General features: G+C 42.8%; 1 protein-coding gene across 3 annotated transcripts in view; it reads right to left on the reverse strand.

Moving 5' to 3' along the window:
* Positions 1-21,689, reverse strand: part of Ddr2 (discoidin domain receptor tyrosine kinase 2) — a 127,892-nt gene that overhangs the window by 19,010 nt on the left and 87,193 nt on the right. For all 3 annotated transcript variants that reach the window (XM_021159760.2, XM_021159767.2, XM_029475009.1), the window contains 8 exons: positions 12,044-12,146; positions 10,358-10,589; positions 9,940-10,087; positions 9,440-9,545; positions 7,084-7,267; positions 3,150-3,393; positions 1,066-1,128; positions 118-248 (listed from right to left, as the gene is read on the reverse strand). In XM_021159760.2, the coding sequence (XP_021015419.2) occupies positions 118-248; positions 1,066-1,128; positions 3,150-3,393; positions 7,084-7,267; positions 9,440-9,545; positions 9,940-10,087; positions 10,358-10,589; positions 12,044-12,146 (1,211 nt within the window). The remainder of the gene's footprint in view (positions 1-117; positions 249-1,065; positions 1,129-3,149; positions 3,394-7,083; positions 7,268-9,439; positions 9,546-9,939; positions 10,088-10,357; positions 10,590-12,043; positions 12,147-21,689) is intronic.

Here is a 21,689-nt window from a genome sequence, read left to right on the forward strand (position 1 = left end):
AAGTGTAAGCCGAATAAACCCTTTCCTCCCCAACTTGCTTCTTGGTCATGATGTTTGTGCAGGAATAGAAACCCTGACTAAGACACACAGCTTCCTGTTCATACTGCACATCCTCACCTTTTCTAGCATCTTCTGCCAGAACTGCCTCCACAGGATGATGACGATGATAGCCAGCAGGATGAAGATGATGGCCACCAAGCAACCAATCAGGATTCGAGTGTTGCTATCATCAACTTTAAGCATGGGATCTGTGACCAATTAGAGAAGGCAGAGAAAAGATTCACTTCCTAGGGCAAATGAGAGCAGAGGAGAGCATGGAGACGATCCCTGGTCTTTCAGGAGAATTCCAGAAGGTTCCATCCTCATATTTATGGTTTTCTTGCTCCTGCTTATTACCTTGCTCCTATTTCCTACAATCTTCTTCCATGGGTCACCGCCTTCCCTCTCTCTGTGTCTCAGACTAAATAGTGAGCAGTTTTCATACGCATTCCCACATTTTGTCTCTGTGGTTTGGAATAGGTTCTTAATGCTCATGAAAGTATAGGTGAGGAATGAGTTGCATTCTTCATTCTTGGAGATGGGTCAAGGGAGATGAGATTCCTCTCAGAAGAAACCCAATCAAACATGTTTCCAGATTGCCGGCTATTATAGCCAGTGACTTCTCCAAGCAAACAATGTACTTTTGCATATTCATCTACTGTGAGATAGAAAAGATTTTGTTCCATGGACTCCTTGTTCATGAGATCATTGTGATGGGTCTCATTTAGGAATGCCTCCTTACTTGTCCTCCCCCCCCCCCAAGCTTCTTAATCATTCATGGAAGAGTTGTAACACTCTAGATCCTGCCCCTCTCAGCTGAAGTAACTTATGAATGGTGACAAATGAGAGTAACTTTGGGTCCTTCACTTTGGGGGTGGACTGTCCTTCCTTTACCACACAAATATTCATTCAGAGTCACATGGAATCAAGCCACTCACACACAGTGTAGAGTTGCAATCTCTACCCTTCTTTGTCTTCCAGGAGGTAACTTCATCTTAATATTGTACAAGTACTAATCACACATACCATAGGTGGTGGGTGCCATAGGAGAGGTGGGAAGGGCTCCAGAGTTGTTATACATTGCAGCATCTGTCACAGAACAAGAGTGAATTAGAGACTGGGAACAGACAGCCAGGCAATGGCACATCTGAACATAGCCTGAGATAGAGTACTTTGTAAAAGTCAATATACTGGGTTACCGATAGTGTTTTTAATAAATGTATTTATGGATTTATTCTTACTTTGTTTTTCATAGACATTATACATTTTTGCATTTACATACTGCAGTAAAATGAGTTGATGCATGTATAATTTTTAAAAACACTATGGGCATGAAATCAACCCAGTATGAAGACAGTCTTTCCTCCCAAGAATTGAATCAATTAAACAATAAAGAAATGGAACAATTTAGATTGTTTTCTAAAGGGATTTTTCATTGTGCTTTATTGCTCTAACTCTCAGCTTAAAGCTTTATCCATCTCTAGAGATAGAAAACTGTCTTTGAAGTGCCCTTTACTGTGAGGCTCTGGCTTTCAAAAATGTAATTGCCATATGGACATTGGTAATCAATTTTTTTAACTCTGATTTGTCAAGAATTAAAATATGAACTTGTCTTCTACAAGATATTCTTTCAACAAATCTTACTTTTTCTTCTTAGCATTATTATACAAATAAAGAGTTTCTGGCATCAACTATATGTGTTAAATTAAGTTCTCAAGAATCTAGAAGAAAATAACATTACCAAGACATACAGTTTGAAGCTTAAGAGAATTCAAGGAATCTAAAACTTAGTCCAAGCTGTGCTTGGCCAAAATAAGACAAATGTGCCAATTGCTCTGCCAAGAATACCCAAGAATACAAGTAGGTGGACATCTGTGTGTTTACCCAGATGATCTCCAGGAATAGTATTTATTTATCTTCTGATTATTTTTACAATTTAAGCACACCTCTTTTGAGCATATACAGTTCTGTTCTGAATATATTACATGCACTAATTAGTCTGCTTGCTTTTAAATTACATTGGCATAGACAGCATGTAGGCACCAGTGCTTTCTAAATATGTACACACCCTCTTACCCTATTAGCAAAGGCTAATAAATAAACCATCTTGGAATTTTCTTTTTTAGAAACATATCAAGCCAGGGTTTGGAGAGATGGCTCAATCATTAAAGGCTAAGCTCACAACCAAAATTAAGACAAAAACTCAAGGCAGAAAGGATCTTATCTTCTAACCCACAGCTAGGTTATTCTCTCTCTCCCTATCATTTTATTTTATGCTTATACTTTTCTTTCAGGCCGGATGCAGCTTCACGCCTTTGTCACTATGTAGGAAAGCCCATCGTCGTTTTGTTCCCCGCTCTTCCTGATTGGTTAGGCTTGGTGGTACTTTGGATTAATTCTAAAAAGCCATTGTTTTGTCTTCCAAACTAAAACCCAATGGCATAGATGAAGTCATAAATCCCATTTAACTTTTCAAGGCATGGCACAGCACAGGGTTTCCGTGAACCCTACTGTTTACTCAAAGACGATTAAGTCATTTTTAGAAGTTACTGGTAAATATTTTGAGTTATTATAATGACATTGTACTCAAGAAAATATTTCCTTAGATGCATTCCAAAGTGCTAGTAATAAACCTAAATATGTTTCAGATTGGTTTTCAAATACCGCAGCAAGAAAGAATGAACAAGGTGACAATGATTAGTAATAAAGGGGAGAGATGGGAGTCCATTGTTCTCTTTACTTTTGTACATAATGTTTAGGGATTTTTATTTGAATTCTTTGGTAGTACTTAAATGCTTCCCATTAGCAGTCTTAATTTGTATAGCTTTTGGCACATTTTAACAATCTTTTGCCATAAATCTTTTCTAGACGAACATGTAAGAGAGTCTAATAAAGTTAGACTCTAATAAAGTTGTACTGTTCCACTCTGGCTGCTTATAATTACGTAAGTTAAAACAAGAAACACACCGGATTCTCTCTTTCCAAAAACTGTAAGGCATCTGGGAAACCCCGTTCCTGTCAGAGACCTGGGCAGGGGGCAGCATGGATGCATTTCCTACCTCCTGCATCAACCCACTCTCTTCCCTGTGGGGCCCCCGAGGTTTTTCTACCTGATTGGAAAGTGATCTCGCTGAACATCATCCACGTGTCAGCAAAATGGTATTGGCATTTGATGGCACTGGCCATTCGGTGGTGGAGGGGCACCGTGACAAACCGCGCACTGGGGTTCACATCATCCAGGACCAGGGGAAAGTAGACAGCAGTGGGTTCCCACTCGCTGGCTTCCGAGCGAAAGTAGCACTGGACCTCCTTAAAAATCTTCACACCTTTAGCAAACATGTTGTTGCAGTGGACCTGGCAGAGAGAGGGAGGTGAAAGAGACAAGCTGGCCCTTTTGGGTTATGTAGGAAATCCTAGTCCTGCCCATTTCTCTACACACTACCCATAATTCAGTCTTCTGGACAGTGGCAACAATACCCAGGTCAGACCTTCTAAAACCCAGTTTGCAACTGTGTGCTCTGGTCACCTGGTTCATGGTTTTAGTCTGTAGTATCCCCAGCTGTTAAGTGAGGGCTAGATTAGCATCTTCCCAGGTCTGTCCCCAACAAGAATTCTCTTGGCTCTGTAATCTTTTTAATCATACTTGCTATCTGCCCATATTTGAGCTCTTCTGATCTGAGATGATGAGCCAACCTAGCATCCTGCTTCCTCCCAGGTACCTTCCCAAGGCAGACCATTCCTTTTCAAGAAGGCAATGTGCGAAACTTGAAAGAAAATAATATTCAAGCAAATTCAATTTCATCTTTCTTTATGACAATCTCGCTTGGAATGCCGTGGACTGACACTTTCAGCCAGAGACACAGACTTAAATTTAGTTTAATTTACAACCGCTCAGATGGGAGCATCAAATCTTTCTCACTGATAATATCTGAGATGAGACAAGAAGTCAGTTGGAAGGTAGCTAGCACCCACTCTCCTGCCTCATGACCTTTCAGCGGGATCTTTGTTTGGCTTGTGAGGTCATCAAGAGCAGAAATTCCACAACAGTCCTTCAGCACCCCACAAAAAAGTGTAATGTGTATATTAGCAACTGACTCAAGGCCCTTACAGCAATTTGGTTCCATTTGCTCTGACTCAGTCTTAACGGGGAAAACAGATCTTTCCTGGCCATTGTCCCTCAAGAGTTTCACTGGTTAGAAAGGCATGACTGTCATTCATGGACTGTAGTTCCCGTTTCTTAGGCCTGCTTAAGCCCTGGGTTGTACTGTGTACAACTCTGTAACTCCTCTAGGTAGGCAGTGCAGGACTACCAGGCTGAATTCACTTTTTAGATGAAGAAGGAAGAGTAATGAAGAACGAGATGTCACGGCAGAGAACTGGAACAGGGATATTCTAAGGGTAGATCATGAGAGCTACTGAAGGGTGTAGAAACCTTCTAGTTCATCTATGTACTGACAAGGTAGGAGTACTCACGTGTTTTCCTGACCTATGTCCAGTCCACAACACAATTGGAAGGAGAGCCCTAAACATCTGGTACAATGCCCTCATACCACATAGAAATGTAGCAGTCACCTTAACTTTTCCATTGGGATTTTTTTTTCTCCACAGGTTTTATTGGTGAACCCATGTGTTAATATCTTCCTTGGAGTGAAGTAATCATCTTAGTTTATTGACCCCAAGTCGATGGAGTGAGGCTAAGGGCAAAAAAACGTCAAAGAAATACCATCTCCAGCTTCAATAGGTTTTTCAGATGTTCTGAAATCTACAAAGAGTTGGGTAAGTACCCTGCAGGGAAGGTAATAACCTTTCCTACAGATGGTTCAAGAATTCTTCTGGAATGCAAATAAATAGCAATGGATTTCATTCCAATGTGGGCTTACATATTTATTTATTAAAATAATATACTTTGAATGCATGCGTAAGCGTTAATGGTTTATTTTAACCATTCTTCAAAGCAAGAGATGAGGAGTAGTTTGCCTCAGAAAGGAACCTGCTCTATAAAAGATGTTAGTTCCCTGAAAGTCATTTTTCACTTTTTTTCCCCATGAAAATTAAACCATGTGGAGGATATGTTTGCCTGAAGAGATTGCCCCAAATCTCCTACTTAGAAACTTCTGGCTTCTTGATCTAAACTCTTGAATCATTTTGATCTGTAATAGGCTAAAAAGAGTCCTGGAGATTCAGGAAGTTCAATGTTTACTGGTGAGATGTTATAAGATCCCAGATAGTTTTAAAATTTGTTTAATTTTTGTTAAACTACAAATCCTCCCCAGCATGTATAAACTTACAAATTGATGTGTATGTTCACAGGTATATTAAAAAGTAATACAAAAATAATCTCTTACTGTATACTTTTGTTGCTATGCATATTCCTTCCTTTGCCCCTTCCTATTTCATATCTACAAAAATCTCTGAAGAATAATGTGTTACATGTAATTGCACACCCATATGTTTTACACTTGCCAAAGATCTTCCAACAACAAGCCAACAGAGTAGGCATATGTTGTCCCTTCTGTTCTCATCTTAAATGTTTTGTTCATTTAATGAATAAGTGTTAATCTGGTTAAGAGATAAGCATTAACATCTGACAGTAATATAAAAGACAAGTATTTTTTTAAGCCTAGTTTGTGTAAGGAATAAAATATTTGCCCTAGAGAGAACCCTTAATAATGACTGATGTATATTTCCTTCTTCTGGGTCCCATATTATCCTGCATGCATTCTTTTGAAAACTAATGGTGCCTTTCCTACTGACCTTGTGACCAATGTTTCCCAAGATAGAAAATATTCTTTATTCAGAATCTAGCATGCTGTGCTCCATATATAATTGTGGAACCAAAACAAGCACAGATAAACAGATAAAATTTAAATATATAATATAATTACGATCTCTTCCATTTAACCCAGGAAACAGCTATAGACTGAAGACTACTGAGGAAGGCTTACCAAATTTGTAGATTACTACTACACATGAAAGGGGCAGATAGGTGAACATGCACGTGGAAGACCAAATTTATTTGCCCACCCTTTCCTGAGATTTTCATTGAGGTTTCCTCATTCTCTTTTATAGACCATTAGGAGTTTATATACAAACAATATAAGATCCTGCAGCCTCATCCTACACTGAACACAAAGGCTTTCCTTCACACCCCTGGCCTCTACTTTTCCCTAACCCTACAATTTAGATTTAGCATCCAATCTGGTTACTTTTTGCATGAACTTTTCTTCTTTCCCATGCCCTTCCCTCTAAAACAGACCAAGGATGGAATGAGGGCAAGGGAGAATAATGATTTAAACAACATAACAGGAAACCCTTTATGTTATAACAAAGACCTTATCAAGGGTGACATAAGGATTTGGCTCCCTGGTAGGGTCTTACTTCAGGCAAAATGAGATCTAGGACTTAAACTTCCTTCTTCAGATCTTGTCACATATTCATATTTGAGGTGACCCATCACATGACAGCCTTCTAGCGCAGCCTTGACCAAGCCATTGGCTTCCATCCTACCACTCACCAATGTCCACTTAACTGTTCTGCAATAATATACTGATGAAATAACTGTTATGTCTGATTGGATAAAAATGTTTGGCTCTGATGTTGGGAAGGAAAGAATAGAGGGAGGGAGGGAGGGAAGAAGAAAGGAAGAAGGAAGGAAGGGAAGAAGGAAGGCAGGAAGGCAGGAAGGCAGGAAGGCAGGAAGGCAGGAAGGCAGGGAGGGAGGGAGGAAGGAAGGAAGGAAGGAAGGAAGGAAGGAAGGAAGGAAGGAAGGAAGGAAGGGAAGGGAAGGAAGGAAGGAAAGGAAGGAAGGAAGGAAAGGAAGGAGGGAAAAAGGGAGTAACTCAATAACAATGGGTCTAACCTGTTGTGCAGAGTTAACAAATGAAGAAACAACCTTTAAAAATGATGTTACTCTGAATTCATCGATACTTGTAGTAGTGGAATATATTTTAAAATCTAGTTCTGTCAACATCAGCTCAAGGAACATTGGGCATTTTCCCCCCAACACAATAATTTTGAGGTTCTTGAAGAGAATCTACCACTGACCTTCATGGTAGTAAAATTCCTGATTCGGTCAAATTCAAACATGATCTCAATGAAACCGTTGGTAGCGCTTTCATTCCGCCATCCCACATAGTCATAGCCAGGCCACACGTGGTATTCATGGGTCTGGGTAAAATCATCCAGGCCAGATACTCCATCGGTCAACTGGCCTAGCCCTTCAGTCATGCTGCTCAGGCCATGGGAAGAGGAGAGAAGAGAGAAGCCTGGAGTTACTCACACATCCACAGAAGAACTTTTCAGCCCATTGCTTCACTGCTGGATTTTGTAAGAGCTGATAACCATAGAGGTGGAGGGATTAGTAGAAATCATTCAAATGCACCTTATCTAATGGTTTCCTTTTCTGAATTGTGCGGTCCATGAAGAATTGCAAATGCATCCAACCAGTATTGGTCACTGATGGGTCAAGGGCTGTGTTCTTCATGTTCTTCATTAGTTCCCCCACTAATGAACTAATTTAGATGCCATTGATAATGGTGAACCATTATACCAAGACACCATATTAATACGTATAGGAAAAGACACAAGGGGGAAACGAAGGCTTGTCATACAAACTAATAAAACAGCACTTCAAAGGTTTTTCTGCTAACGCAGTAAACGTTCATTATTTTATAACATTTGTTGATGTGAAACTGAGTTCTCCATTGATTCAGGGAAAGAGATCATTAGGGTAATATTAATTTGATTTAGATGTTTGTAATCCCCCAAATGAACATTTCTTCCCTATTTTATTTCCAAGAGTACCATTGTGGCCTTGGCTACTAGTTCATATTTACATCATAGAATCTGAGATTTTAAAGTTTGCCCCACTAGAACTCACATCTAATCTTTGCCAGGTGCTTGTTTAATCTGCCTGAAGCCCAGCTCCAATCACATCCTTCCTTAACTTTAAGAATCATCAATGAATTACTATATTAGAAGGAAATTACTGTGCTAAAAGGAAAACTGCTCCATCCCCACCCGACTTCTTGATATCCTTCTTACTACTCCTAGTCCTGGCATTCAAGTCTCCACCACCATGAACATTGTTATGCTATACATTCTCCTGCCAGGAACTGTGAACTAAATGGAACCTTCCTTCCCCAAGTTGTTTATTGTCAGGCATGTGGTCATAGCAATGAAAAAAAGCAAGGAATACATAGAATAATCAGTCTTCTCACATAGCCATTGACCCAAACTATGAATGCCTTAAGCATGAGACCCATGGCTTCATTTTTCTTAATTACCCACAACAACCTAGCCAACTTCTACACACACAACAACTGACTAGCAAAGATTGGTTGATCTGGATCCAATTGGTATCTCATTTCCCGTGTGCTTTAGGTCTAGGCTAGCTGGGGTGTGACCGAGTCAAACAATGCGAAGATGATGTAAGAGAGTGGAGAGAAGTGACTGACTAAACAGATGGAAAGGAAATAAGTAAGGCTAGAAGACGGGATGAATCAAGACTTCACCCAGGGGCTGGCTGATGAGGGTGATAGTTCACTCTCCACCCTTGAGCCAGTAGAAAGGCTGTCTGTCATTCTACAATCTGCTTCCTGAGACTCACTAATATGTTTCTTTTTTAGCCCCTAGAAACTTTATTGTTGGATCGATATTTCACAATATTCTTACAGATAAACACTGAACTAAGAAAGACAAGGATTAGCAATGGACCAGAAGAAGACTGTAATGATTGAATGGATAGGCGCATGTCTTTCCCAGCTCTGTACCCAATGTGTCTGGTGATGTTTTTCTACCACAGCTCTTCATCTGTCCACTTTAGGCCTCTCTGCTGCTCTCACCCATTTCTGCCATAATTAGACCAATGTTCCTCCATTTCTTCCTCTCCACTCCTCTACCTACTGTTTCCTGCTTTCATTACCATCTAATCCTAAGAGCTTCTCTTATCTATTGTAAGCCTTAATAGCTCCTTCTTTTCACAGCTTCTAAAGTACTATATTTATGGAGTCCATTGTTTCTTAACTTTGTGACCTGACCAATCTTATTTCTTACTTTGTATCTATAGCCAAGTTAGCCTTTAGGTTGGAATATACATCCTCATTTCAGGATATATAGCTCCCACGCTTATAGAAATATCATAAAGTTTAGCTATTCCTTTGTGTAATTTTTCTCCTGTCTACTGTATTACTCTTTTGTTTTCCAAAAGTCAGCTACAAAATGGAGATAAATACCATGCAGTTTATATATGTAGATGTAGAAATAACTAGATCTAAGTTATTTCTGTGTATCACACATGTGCAGAATACTGGTGGATTGACTGACTCTTTGATTATTGATGGAACATTTGTTATGGTGATTTCCTCTATTCTGGTGGTTATTTAAATCTCCTAGTATTTACCTGTACCCAACAGCTCCATCATAGACAGAATCATTCAGATAAATGATGGAGCCTCCAGGGAGTACAAACTGCTGTCCAGCTGGAGCATTGTAGGATACCAAGCCATCTGCCAAAGGAAACACAGTGGTAAACATCTGTGATAAGGAGATGCACCTGCTGCCTAACCAATTAGCCTAGGGAGCTACTTAAGCTTCCAAGGAAGTACGAGCTTGTCGAGCTTGTCCATCATGTCTGCTGGGTTTCAATCCAGGTTCACAGTTGAGCACTGTTGGGAAGCACACCACAACAGCAGTTACCTGAGTAACTCTGAATATGTCATTTCCGCCACAGGGCACCAAGCCTTGGGTGGATGGGTGTGGCTCATTCTTCTCTTTTAATGAAAAGGAAATAATCTCATTCCAAAGGGGAGTGACTTCATCCCTTTCTGAGTTGGTGGTTTTTAGTTCTTGGGGCTTGGAAGTTTCTCTATGGTTCAGAAGGTCTCTGTGGTCGAGACTTACCTAGCCAGACACAGCCATAAAGCTCAACCCTCATGCACACGTTCATGGAGTGGTCAGTGACCGGGATAAGGCGAACAAATCTGGCGACGATGGGTGGCTCCAAGTCCTTCAGGAAGACATCATAAGGGTTACTGTTTCCATCAAGCACCTAGGAGAGATATGAGAAGGAGCAGAGACCTTTACAGCCATGTTCACCTTTCTTCATGAATCATGCATTTGATGGACACTTTGCTCCTCGTTCATGAGCAGAATATAGTCACTCATCTCTCTCAGCAGAGCTAACAGATCCTCTGTGTCAACTCTGAACTGACACCATGCCACATTTACAATGTCATATCAGGCTTGAACATACAAAGTTTGAACTATTGACAACTATTGAGTCCTATATTCCCCCAGAGCGTGGCCATTTTCTTCTTACCTGCTTCCCATGCCGGTTACGCCAGGAGATCCAGCGACTGCCATCCCGACTATAGTTGATCTTGTACATGGGTGCAAATTCAATGCCATGACCCCCTGCATGGCGCCCCTGGGTCCCCACAAGAGTGATAAAGTGTAGGGTTCGCAAGTCAATCTGCAGAAATTCCTTCAGGTCATCGGGTTGCACTGGAATCTCGGGGCACCAGGCTCCATCTCCTTCTTCAGAGTCCAGCCTTGAGAAGAAGGGTAGGGGAGAGAGGGAGCAACTGTGAAACAAGAGACACTCACCAGCTCACAGTAGGCAGCTGCCCTGCGCCTGAGGAGAGAGTGAAAACCAGCAGTCTAGTCCAGAGGGACTTGGGGGACCTCCCCCATGGTGTCTGTCTGTCCTAACCATTCCCATCTGTGGTTCGTTTCCTGTCTCTGAAGTACCACACAGCCCAGGGAGAGTCACCACAATGGAGCTGGGGCCTTCCAAAGCACATGTAGCCTCTTAATCTTCATTTAGAGAACTCTAGGGAAATGACACCCTTTCCACCCATGCTCCTCTGTGGAATTCTTTCACCATGCCCACGTCCATTCCTCAGCCACAATCTCACAGAGCAGGCTGCTCCTGGTTTGGGTATCAAGGTATAGGAGAGAGGAAGGAGTAGGGAGGAAAGGTAGGGCCCTCAGTGTGGGCTATGCAGTGTGGTGGAATGCCAGCCAGAAGGATGGGCATAGCCACCCAGCAAAAGCCATGGGAGCCATGGTGAAGGTGAGGGTGGAAAGCCAGTGAGGGAACAACCAATCACCTGGGTTCATTTACTACTCCAGGCTAGACCGCCACTGAATGGCATTGAGAAATCACTCTGAGGTTTATTTGGGGTACCCTCTGAGTTTTCTCCCTCTTCCCTAGTATACTCCCTTTCCTCACAGAGCTTACTCACTCATTTCTCGTTCCCCCCCATAACTCCACACTACTCTTGCCTCTCAAACACTAAGACAGGTATGATGAGGGAGGTTATGGGGGCCGATTGCCTCATGAGTGATTCCATTTTAACAAAATCAATACTAAATTTACATCAAATAATTAGGTTCTAGCAGGAAGAAGAGGCATCGATCATCAGCGTAGCTTCTGAGTTGGGAGTCTTTTAGGGACCTTGGGAATTATACACTCCACATAGAATTTGCTCTGTTTATAGATGAGGATGGCCCTTCTGTGTGAGGTTTCCTTGAGGGAAGGAAGAACTTACTGGAAACCTCAGTGTCTGGTTTGACCATAGACACTCTGCCCAGTGGCATTTCGATACCTCCCGAGAAGCAGGCGTCATTCAATGCCAGTGTCCTACATAATCTACACCTCTCTGTACCTGCGCCCTTGGCCTTTCTCCTACAGCAGCCCACAGTGAGGTCCGGTAAAGCAAATCCACTGCCTATCAATGACCCCATTCACAGTGGGTGGTGTGGTTCTGAGGCCTCTGTGGTTGGGAAGAGGTTTCCAGGCCAGTGACTGCAGCCAAGGCTTGGCCTCTCTCTGAAACATTCCAAGCAGCACAAACCCCTTCACATCTCGCTTCCAGTCTTGCAAGCTCTCACCAGCACTAGCCCTTCCCCCAGCATCTTGAGTTGTGGCTGTGTGTCCATTCCCTCCTCCCCCTGCTCCCCTCCCCCTGGCACTTAGGCCTTCTCGATAAAGCTATCTCACCTCCCATATTTGGCAGCCGTGGATTCTGACCACTGACTTGAGGCCGTGATGTCCTCATCTGGAATGTGGCCTCCTGACATGCCCAGAGGATAGCGGCATATGGCTGGAACAAGGAAGCAGAGAGAAAACAGAGAGAGAATGGGCTTTCATTTTTAGTCCAGAGTCCCCAAGAAGGTTGAAACTAGTAACAGAACAGGAAATAGGGGACTTGAAATCTTCCTAGATCCTTCTATGACCCAAATCCAGCCACACTGATGCCACAGAGCTTCTTCCTAACCCTAATATCCAAATACCTCCAAGATTTAACCAACAGCCAAACTTACATTTTGGCCCAAATTCTGACTAATGTAATATAATTTAATGTGCAAATTTCTTCTTGTATTGAGTAATAACCCCAATAGTCCCAGCCTTAGTTCCTTACTAGCAGATTTATATATTAAACCAATTTCCTAAAAGTAGCATTATCCTTGTAGCCATCAGGTAGCCCTAGATGGGTAGAAGCACTCTGGTTTACTAAGGAGCAGATTGTATGAGACTGCCCAATCTACTGTCCCGTGTTAGTACTGAGCATGCTGGTCCTGTTAGAAACAGTAGTTTCAGGGATGGGCTTCACTTTCAACAAAGAGAATAAGACAGAGCATATGAAATTCCCTATGGGAAATAATCCAGCTGTCAAACAATGGGCACCAGACAACAATGGACCACCATCTCTGAGAGATAGGAAACAAAGGAGCCAGCAACCACGCACAGTTACAGCAAAGGATTGAGAGCTCAGGCAAGATTGAGTGGACTTCCAGAGTTACAAAGACAAAACAAATAACTATAAACACTCGGAAGCCACCATAGTCTACGCGATAAAAGATGAGTAGGAAGATAAAACAGAATGGAATCATTGTGAGGAAGGGAAAGAAAGAATGGATGTTTCTGGAAAACCAGAAAATTTCCTGGAAATATAAAGCCACAAAATAACAAACAAATAAAAACCCTAGGGTATTCTTTTAAAAGGAGAACAGACCTAGGGGTATTAGCAGTTTAGATATCAAAATATATACAAAGCTGTAGTAATTAAAGTAGTCCTGTACTTAAAAATGTGACCAATGCAATGGAATGGAGAGCCCAGACATAACCTCACATATATAAGGTCAACTGATCTTCAACATAGGTACCAAAAAATGCACAGGGAAGCATAGTCTTGTCAACCAAGGTGCTGAAAAAAATTGGATAGCCATATTTCCAAGAGAGAAATCGGACCCTCATGTTACACACGCACGCATGCACACGCACGCACTGATGCTGAATGGTGCCTCGGGGCCCATCTGCAGAAGGCAGAGAGAGGAGAACTAGGGGCTGCTCAGTCCAGGTCGTGAGCAAATGAAAGCAAAGAGAAGCCAACACTACAGCTTCCGCGGGAGGCTGAAGGCCTGAGAGACCCTCATCTCCAAAGCCTGAAGAACCTGAAGTGTGCTTTGAACAACTGACAACGAAAAGCACACCTAACTGAGAGCAAGAGTTAGTCCCATCTTTGCTTTTCCTGTTCCATTTTGGCCCTGAGACTCTTGCTTGATGCTGCCTACATTTGAAGTTCTTTGCGATTGTAACTCTAGAGTATCTGAAAACTAAACCCAGGAGCTGCATGTTGGTAAAGATGCAGTTATCCTGCTGTGGGTTTGGGCTCCGAGCTCCACTCCCAGATCCCATCCATCCTGGACAGAGAATGACGCTCAGGGGCCCTGCTGGCAGCTGCAGCATAGAACATCCACAGTCCCATCCATCACGTGTCTCCAGATGTGGGGCTGTAAATGTAATGAGAACCTCTGTCCTCTGGGACACGTGAGGTAAGCCAGACATTGGGAACAGCCAACAAGGTGAGTCATGGTAGTATCATAAATAACTTCCCATCGTGGGGCCTGCTGGTCTGTGGGACAATAACCAAGACACTGCCACTGCCCCTACAATGCATCTCGGTAGGGTTGTATTTCTAGGAATCCTTTTTCTGTCATGTTGTAATTGGCTCCGTGCAAGAATTTCCCCCTATTTAACAGATACAGAAAATGAAGTAAACGAGATCAGAAGTGTGTCTGTCAGGCAGAGGGAGTGACAGAGAAAGACCACAAAGGACTCTGCTATGCAGTGTCAGAGGACTGCTAAGTTCTTCCCAGAGACTTAAAGATGTAGTCTTGGGAATTCATCCAAGGGAAACCTTGAGTCACGCAGATAACAAATAGAAAAGGATTCCCCATAAATCTGAGAATTGCTTACTTTATTGCAATCTATCCATTCACGTAGTGCATTAACAAATGTGCCCATTAGTGAGTGTTCTTGCATTTATACAATCAGTCAGTAGTGAATAAGTCATAAAATGATTTCTCTCCTAGACCTCCATTATGGTCCAAGAGACAAATGGAAGACAACAGGTATTCAGACATCAAAAAGATACAGTTTCTTTCCTATTTGACAGTTGCTATCATGGTCTCAGAGAGTCTGACAAAGTATCAAAAATACTAAAATATGGTGTCAGGATGCAAGTGACAGGTTCTTTTAAGAAATAATTTTCACTGTGAATTTTCTAGCACACTTGCATCTCTTGACCTTCTAGAGCATAGTCATCATGTTGGATTCCTGGCCGCTTTCAGCCGGCTGACTCACAACTCTGATTTAGGTGTTCAACATACATTGGGCAAACAGCTAAGTATGAAAAGGTGGAGAGCCAGGTAGATAGAAGGAACTGTCCAGACAGAAGAACAGAAACAATTCACTTCTCATGATAGATCTTGAAGGGCAAGTGCAGTAAAGGCTTTCTAGGTCAGAACCCCCCAAGTGAGTTGTCATCTGTAGGGTTCAACAAGTGTTTGTGAGGCAGCAGCTTGCCCAACTGTCTCTCATCAGGCAGTGACTTAGTTCAACAGTGGGGGTACATTATGTGTAGGAGACAAAGAGAAGCCACAGCATAGACCTTAGCACTGCCGGATAACTAGTCACAAAGATCGACTGAGGAAGAGTTTGGGGTGTTTGGTTAGAAGAGGCTCCAGTGACTAGAGACCTAAGGGATGACAAGAATCTTGTTCTGTTCCATGATGTAAACTCACAGTTCAATGTCAGAGTAGGTGCTGAGCCACAAGGGTCACTGTAGATTTCCATTCACTAGAAGGGGATAGTTTCTGATGGTTGGCTGAAAGAGCTGGTAGTGCAAAGCCCTCTACAAGCTCTTTTGTCTTTCCCTGCATATGCATACCTATAATAAACTTTAACTTAGAAACTAATCATAGTGAGAGATAAACAATGCTTAATAATAAAATGGAACAATTATGATATCCCATAGTAAAAGTTATGTGAATGTAGTTCTCACGTATTTATTAAACGTTTATTAAATGTTTATTTGGTTTATGTGTGCGTGTCTGTGTGCACACATATGTACGCAGGTGTGTGAACTTGTATGCCCTGAGGCCTGAAAGGAGTGTTTAGTGCCTCTGGGCTGGAGTTACAGGCAGCTGTGGGATGCTCAGCTTGCTCTATGGGTGCTGAGATCTGAATGCAGGTCTTCATGATGCACAGCAAGGTCTTCTAATCTCTGAGCCATCTCTCCAGCCTCTCTCCCATCTTATTGAACCACACCCACTTGCCTCCAGAAGGCAAAACGGTGCTTATATACGGAGATAAAGTGCAGTGAATGACAAGCACTGGGTGTGACAGAGGAGGGGGGCGCTCAAGATTTAGTTCTTTCAGTCCCAATCACTACATTTAAGATTTATGAATTAGTCCTGGCTTTGTCCATCTAATATTTTCAGACTGTGATTGACTACACATGGAAACCGAGGGATGCAAAACCACAGATAAAGAATGACCAAATTTTCAGTCATCCTACAACAATGGGAGTTGGGCTAGTGATCTAGAAATCAGGTCCAAGGACTACAAGGTTGAAAACAGGGAGGTCAGAGACCAGAGCTGATAAAGCAGCAATGTAACATAAAATAAGTAAGCAGAGTTTCTCCATGATTCAGTGTTCCCAGGGGCCTCGCAGGAAGGGCAGAGGAAGAGTGCGAGCTGATCTTGGATAGCCTTACCCATCCCGCTGGGTCGCTGGAACCAGAAGAAGCCTTGGCCCAGGGAACCCAACGTGGCGCTTCTCTGCAGCCCTGGTGTGGTTTTCCTATTGAATGTGCCTATTTTGGGTAACTGGTGGAAGGGAATCTCAGCTATTTGGGAAGATACAGAACTGCAACATTGGCTCAAATCCTAGTCATCAGGACTCCTTTCTTCCAATCCCCCGCCCCCATTCACTGGATTACACTCCCCTATTCAGTCCATATCCTGAGATATAAAGAAATATGTACAGAGAGCAGCCTGTCACAGGAAGCAAAAGTCACTACAGGAAAAAAAAATTGCTTGCTGAGTTGTCTTGGTGGTTTCCGGATGCTTCCATTACCCACCAATCTCCTGACAGAGATGCCAACGGACTCTTCCAGTTTCCCAGAGTGGAAAACTACCAGCATCAGCCACAGTAGACCCAGCTGAGAACTCTGTCCATCCCAAGCTCCAGTAGGGTTGGCAAGCAGACGGAGGAGAAACAGCTGCCACCAGGTCCCAGCTTCCCAAGACTTACTTTTCATACTCTCGAGCCAAGGTTGTAAGGCTGAAAGCATTGCTTGTTCCAAGATGTTTACCCCCGACAGCCAGCTCCAGCCCATGGCCTGCCTGTCACTGAGTATGCTATATGAGGCTTCCAGGAAAACACAGGGCACATGAAAGGTCTAAGCACAGAAGTATGACCCCTGGCTCGCCCCAGGCACACATTTGATAGAGGTAGATTATCAGGGTCATGGGGTGGGGTAAGCCAGTCTAATGATCTAAAGATAGATATATATATATATGACTACAAAATTTTAGATCCAGGGAAGAAATTTTAACTGACTGAACCCTAGAGTTCCATACTCAATATCAGAACCTGTAGTCCCCAGAAAGGTGAACTGACTCGCTTAGAAACTCAGACGACCAATGTAACCATGACGGAAATCCAGTGTTCTCAGCTCTGGGCCTTCTCAGGCCAACTCAACCTACTTCTTCCAGTTCTAGAAAGAACAAGCCCAGTCAACAGTGTCACCTGGGCCTTGCTCCCCACACACTGCATTGCACAAGCAAGACTATTATTAGGTCAGTCATTTTCTTCAGGCTGTGGGTTTGTTCTTTTACACGTGGGTCTATTTCATAAAGACTGCTTTCCCTCATTTGATATCCTCTTAGGAATAGATAGTTTCCAGAAACAAATATTAAAGACAGGAAAGAAAATCTGAATGCATGGGCTTTAGGGTATGGAGGTACAGATTGGATGGCATGCTCTTCCTGGTTACATACATGAACCAGTAGATGGGAAAACAGTAAGCTTTTTGTCCCAACAAAGAGGTAAACTCAAACAAACAAACAAGCAAACAAAAACCAACTGGGTTAGAAATAACACAGGCTGTAAAGTTGATAGGAGATACAGCTTGTGGTTCAGCATGTAACAATTCTATATTTCATGAGGCAGAGCTTATGAAACCCCACAGAAGAAGGGGAAGAAGCATTGTAGGAACCAGAGGGCCCAAGGACACCATGAGAACTCAGCCCACAGAATCAACTAACCAGAGATCATAGGGGCTCACGAAGACTGAACCAACAATCACAGGTCCTGTATGGGTCTAAGTCCTCTGCATATCATGTTATGGCTGTGTAGCTTGATGTTCTTGTGGGACTCCCACCAGTGGGAAAAAGATGTCTCTGAGTCTTTTCCCTGCTCTTGAACCCTTTCCCTCCCATTGGGCTGCCTCATCCAGCCTTGGCATGACGGTTTGACCTAGTCCTATTGCATCTTGGTATTGCCATGTTTGGTTGATATCTCTGGGAGGCCTGCTCTTCCTTGAAGGGAAATGGAGGAGGAGGAGATCTGGGGAAGAGAGGAGTTGGGGACACAAAGAGGAGTAGAGGGAGGGAAAACTGCAGTCAGGAGGTAATATATAGAAGAAGAAGAAATAAAAAAAATAATTCTATGTTTCAAATTTGATTCTGTCCTTCTAATATGGAAGTACAAGACTGGTTACTACATCCCATCCCTTTGGGAACTTTAGATTCCATATCTTCTGCTATGGTTTGACTGTGATGTGTCTGTCATGGGCTCTTATATCTGAACACTTGTTCCCAGGCTAGTGGCACTGTTCTGGTAAGTTGTCGAACTTTGTGGTCCAGTTAGCAGACATGGGTTGTTCAACCTTGAAAGCAGAATCAACTTCTAGTTCCAGCCAGAGCTTTTTGCTTCTTGATCCACCACAATACAAGAAGCCTCTTCCATACGTTCCCCCGACCAGGAACTCTGCCATGCCTTCCTCACTGTTATGAACTCTGCCTTTAAAACCATGAGTCAAAATCAATTCTTTCCCCCTTCAAGTTGCTTTTATTGGGTATCAGTCCCCGCAATATAAAAATAAGCAACGTTTTCTTAACAATCCTTAATAATCCTCAAACTTAATAATAAGCAGGGTTGTTTCAGAAATCGTTAAAATACAAACCGCAGCACATTCTATGTGATATAATAGTGCTCAATAGATGATACCCAGAAGGGGAAAGGGAATTAGTGTGTTCTGAATACCACATGCATCCTTTCTTAAGAAACATGGAAATTTTATGACCATTTAAGCTTGTGATCTCTGCTTAATCATAATAATGATGTGTAAAAAAAAAAAAAAACAACAACAACAAAAAAAAAAACCAGTCAGTTAGCATTCTTCCAAACTTAGAGCAATGATGTTTAGTAATATTTAGGTGCTTTTAATTCTTCTCTGGTTATTTTTATTATGACTCCTCCTAATAAAGGATTGCAACTGGCCTCCAGGGAGTTGCATAGAGTAAAAGCAAATAAGAAAATAAGCGGAGGGGAAAGAGAACAGGGATAATAATAAGGTGGAGTTAGTATCCAAAGCTGTGTTTTCTCTTGCAGTGTTAGGTCAAGGCCTCGCGTGCATGCAAGGAAGGCATTCTAATGCTGAGTCCAACCTCAGCAATACTCTGCATTACCCCCTTCACTGGTGAGAGCTTTTCACTCTGGTTCTGCTTAGAAGTCAATTCAAAAAGTGAAATAGCCCAGTGCGATGGCTCAGGGGGTAAAGCACTTGCTGTACAAGCCTGGTGACCAGAGTTCAAGCCCCAGAACTCACCTGAAAGTGGATGGAGACAGTCAAATTCACAAAGTTCTCTGACCTCTACGTGTGTGTCATAGCACATGCACCACACACACACACATTCACACACAATTATGTGTACACAAACACATTAATATTAATAATAATAATAATAATAAAAGTATACGTTAAGTGGAATATTAGAATTTAAGGGGAATCATAGAGGGCTGGAGAGATGGCTCAGAGGTTAAGAGTACTGGCTCCTCTTCTAAAAATACTGAGTTCAATTTCTAGCAACCCCATGGTGGCTCTCAACCATCTGTCATGGGGTCTGATGCCCTCTTCTGGTGTGTATGAAGAGAGTGACAGTGAAGTCACATAAAATAGATTAATCTTAAAAAAAAAAAAAAAAAAAGAGGTCAGGCGTGGTGGCGCACACCTTTAATCCCAGCATTTGGGAGGCAGAGGCAGGTGCATTTCTGAGTTCGAGGCCAACCTGGTCTACAGAGTGAGTTCCAGGACAGCCAGGGCTACACAGAGAAACCCTGTCTGGAAAAAAAAAACAAGGAAAAAAAAAGAAGAATCATAGTAACAACAGAAGGAGATGCTAACTTTTGATACCTGTCCCCAGGTGAGGTAGAATAACTTGTGATAATTAATGCTACCCCTCCTCCAAGAGTACCTGGAAAAGCTGGATACACTTGGTAAATGCTCTACTCAAAAGTGCTTTATTGATGAGGCAGTGAGAGTGAACCAACTAAGACCTTAAAGAAGAGAGCAGTCTCAGGAGAAGAATTCTTGCAGTCCCTTTCAGTCTCCGCCAGACTGGGACAGGGACAAGTGGGTGATGCTGGTTGTGGTACCCACAGAGGTTTCTATGAGGGAAACTAGCAATCTGATAAGGATCTGAAAGGAGCTGTGTACAAACTTCTTCCACTCAGCCATGTGCCTGATGCTGGGCCAAGTCAAGCAGGAGTGTGGAAGCCAAAGGACTCAAGACTTGCCAGGGAGAAAACTCACAGGGGGTCTGGAGGTACTCTCAGTGTCCAAGAATTCCAGCTTATACCCTACCAACTGTGTAGACAGAAGATGTGTACCTCTGCCAAATACCAGAAGATCCAACTGCTCTGCCAATAGACGATCTGGATATGAGTTCACAGCCTCTTACAGAAGCCAAAGATACAAGAACATGCTTCAAGAGCTAGCCAGCCCAGCTCCACAAGGAAGCAGGCCGTACCAGTTCTACTACTACTACACCACAGGTTTCTCAATAACTAGTCATAATGAATAAGGGGCAGAAATGTACCCAAATCCTTTACTCTTGTGTATAAATCCTTACTCTTGGCTTGCGAAGGGAAAGTCTCCAGTTCACTCTTTTGGGCACTGTAACCTGTTAAGATGTAAAGTCTAAAGAACTGTGTTTTCTGTGTTCAAGGATTACTAACTACCAAAAAGCTACTGTCTTAGGGCAGAAGTTAGGCATTTCTTTTATTTAATCAAGAAACAAAACAGAGGCAGGCACCACGGTATACATCCATAACCCCAGGGGAGGGTGGAGATAGGGGAAGGAAGAGTCGGAGCTCAAGGCCAGCCATAGCTCCAGGGAAAGTCCAATCCCAGTCCAGGCAATAGGAGAGCCTGTAGCAAAACAGTCAAAAAGAAAGAAATGCAGGAAGGAGAGTGTCAAAAGAGGTGAGGGAGTGGCATACATACATACATACAGACAGACAGACTTATTTGGTGGCATATACCTACACTCTAAGCACTTTGGAGGCCAAGACATGATGATGACCGGGCACCGAGGGGATTATAATAAAGCACAAGGTAGGGAATGACTGTCCAATTATCGCCGGGTCCTAGTGGCGGGTCTCAGAGGTGCTGCTCAGCGGCCCACGAATCTGGCCAAGGTAAGAGAGGTTATGCAGGGAGTAACTGAACCCCTCAGTCTTCCTCAAAAGGCTCATGGAGGCTTACAGAAGATATACCCCATTTGACCCCACATCCGAGGGTCAAAGGGCCTCAGTNATTATGGCCTTCATTGGCCAGTCAGGTCCCAACATTAGAAAGAAGTTACAGCTAATTGAGGGCATGCGAGATTATACCATAAAGGATGTAGTTAGAGAGGCAGAGAAAGTGTATCATAAGAGAGAAAAAGATGAAAAGTTAGAGAGAGAAAAGAAAGAGAGAAAAGAGGATGAGGATAGGAGAGACAGGAGACAAGAAAAGGTTTTGACTAGGATACTGGCCGCAGTAGAAGAAAGAGATAAAGGGAGAAGAGGTAGACAGTTAGGGAACCTGGGAGACAGGAGACAACAGGGACCAAGGAGACCCAGAGAAGGCAGACAGTGCCTGGAGAGGAACCAATATTGCAAGGAAATGGGCCACTGGATGAGCGACTGTCCGAAAAAGAAGCAAGAGGTGAAAATGCTTTCTCTTGGAGAAGATGAAGACTAGGGAGAACGGGGCTCGGACCCCTCCCCGAGCCTAGGGTAACCTTAGAA

The sequence above is a fragment of the Mus caroli genome, chromosome 1 (genome assembly GCF_900094665.2).
Source record: "Mus caroli chromosome 1, CAROLI_EIJ_v1.1, whole genome shotgun sequence".
In the NCBI taxonomy this organism is placed as follows: Eukaryota; Metazoa; Chordata; class Mammalia; order Rodentia; family Muridae; genus Mus; species Mus caroli.